This window comes from Pygoscelis adeliae, unplaced genomic scaffold (genome assembly GCF_000699105.1).
Source record: "Pygoscelis adeliae isolate BGI_AS28 unplaced genomic scaffold, ASM69910v1 Scaffold286, whole genome shotgun sequence".
Classification (NCBI taxonomy): domain Eukaryota; kingdom Metazoa; phylum Chordata; class Aves; order Sphenisciformes; family Spheniscidae; genus Pygoscelis; species Pygoscelis adeliae.
The window spans coordinates 9,706,941-9,709,024 of record NW_008825076.1 but is presented as its reverse complement, the minus strand read 5'-3'; the positions used below and the strand labels follow the sequence as shown (position 1 = coordinate 9,709,024).

Here is a 2,084-nt window from a genome sequence, read left to right as displayed (position 1 = left end):
CGGCCCCCCGCCATCGGCAGCCGTGGAGAAGCAGCGCGTCCCCCCGCCGCCAGGTCACTGCTCCGCTCGCTCGGCTGCCGTCCAGCAGAGATGTGCAGTGCCAAGAGCCAGGCTAGGTGGTCTGAAGGTCCTTCCTGCCCTTGGCACGGAGGAGTTATGAACTCCGCAGGACCCGTTCGCAAGCAAGGAGATCTACTCGCACACTCCCTGCTCCTTGACACCCCCCCAGGCAATCGGGTTGATGTGTGAAAGATGCCCCAGCTCCGGGTATCTGCCTCCAAGCCCCCTCCGGCTGCGGACATGCCTGAGACCCCAGCCTGAAATGTGAACCTCAGCGTTCGGAAGACGTGGGGCACCAGGTTGCGCAAGAGCCCCGCTCCCAGCCTCCTCACAGCGGTGGGGTATTGCATGCCATGGTTTCTGTGTGTCTGGAAGTGATTTGAAAAAGCCGATCTGCTGTTAACCCTAAACAAAACAAAGGCCTTAAAAAAAAAAAAAAAAGAAAAAAAAATCTTGTCTCACTTATTCTTCAATCGCTAGCCAGGAGCGACAGAGGTTTCAGGCTAAATTTCCTTCACGTTCCCGGAGCCTCTTAATATTTTGCAAGAGCAAATCAGCACCAGTCCACGGGAGAGCCCGTACGGCTGCAAGGAGCCTCCTCTCCGCTCTCCCCTGTCCTGCCCCGGCTATACAGCCGAGGAGGGTCTCAGAGCATCGCCATGCCGGAGGAGCAGCCGTGTGCCACTGCCCGGAGCTGAGCCCCTGAGCCACTGGAGGCTTTGGGTCTTTGCCCCTGCCCCAGGAGTAGCAAGGTGGGTGCTGGGGGGAGCTGGGGGCCCCCAGCCCAGGGCCCACGGCTGCTTGTGGGGTAAAGTGAGCAGCCTTTGGGGCAGTTGGACCGGGCAGCTGCTGGGGACGTCCCCAGGAACATCCCCCCCGCTGCCGATCCTGGCCCTTCTCCCAAGCACGTGGTGCTTTCCCCGGCCGCATCTACCCCGTGGCCTCCCACGTGGCCCCAGCAGCATCCTTGGCCTCTGGGCGGGCCCAGAACTGGCCTGGAGCCAGGGTTGGACCTGGTGCCACCAGCTGGCATTTGGGACGTGGTGGGGATGAGCTGCAGCGGGGTGGGAAAGGGGGCAGCTCAGATTTTTCCAGCCCTGGAAACGATGCTAAGAGCTGGGGCAAACCCTCCCAGGGGGAGGCAGATGCAGAGCTTCGTGCCCTCCACGCTTGCTCCGTGCGACCGCTCCAAGCGTGGCCCTCCTCCGCACGGGATGGCAGTGGGCTCGCGATGCTTTCCTTACGCAGGGGCAGCGCGGGGCGGGGGATCAGAGCGGTGCCGCTGTCCCTGTTGTGCTGGGGTAGTTTGGGACCTCCTCTGCCCACGGAGCAAAGCCGGGCGCTTCGACCCCAGAGCATGCATGCGGTGCAAACGCTGCCTTGCAGCGCGTCTGCAAACCCTGCCTTGCATTGCCGTTGGTGCCGCGTCCTGGTGCAAGGAAGAGCCAAGGAGGGTGGCGGAGGGGGAAAGGAAGGGTACGGCTGCTGGAGGAGGAGGGATGAGAACTGTGAAGCAGGGAGAGGGGAAGGAGAGATGCAAGGGGGGATGGAGCAGCGTGCAAAGCACCCAAAAATGCCTGGGTCCACAGATGCCTGGGTGCAAAGCACCCGAAAATGCCTGGACCAGGAGGGATATGGGGGGGCCCCGCTGCCTGGCCGTGTGGGCGATGCCGCACCGCTTCACTCCTCCTCCTCACAGCCGGCATCTGCCCCGGAGAGGGAAGGCACCTACGCCCAGCCAGGCTGTGGGGTGAAGCACGCGGGGTCTGTGCCTGGTTCAGCTTTCCTGGAGGGGGACACACACAAACGCCCCGCAGCACAACCCCTCCTTTCGCACAGCTGCCCCAGGGACACGGCAATGCGGCACGGGACGCTGGTGACCCCCCGGCCCTGGCTCCTCACCGGCCGCATCTGCGGCGGCGCACGGGGAGGAAGCGCTGGACATCCCTGGGCAGAGATAAGATCGGTGTGCACGCCAGCTGGGTGACCTCTCCCTGCGCCCTCCTCGCCGGGCCTGGCGTCGT

At 63.8% G+C, this 2,084-nt stretch overlaps 1 protein-coding gene across 1 annotated transcript in view; it reads right to left on the bottom strand.

Annotated features, from left to right (window-relative positions):
* Positions 1 to 2,084, bottom strand: part of SOX18 (SRY (sex determining region Y)-box 18) — a 15,821-nt gene that overhangs the window by 4,842 nt on the left and 8,895 nt on the right. Inside the window, exon 2 of the mRNA XM_009326824.1 lies at positions 1,020 to 1,026. Within this exon, the coding sequence (XP_009325099.1) occupies positions 1,020 to 1,025 (6 nt within the window). The 5' untranslated portion in view covers position 1,026. The remainder of the gene's footprint in view (positions 1 to 1,019; positions 1,027 to 2,084) is intronic.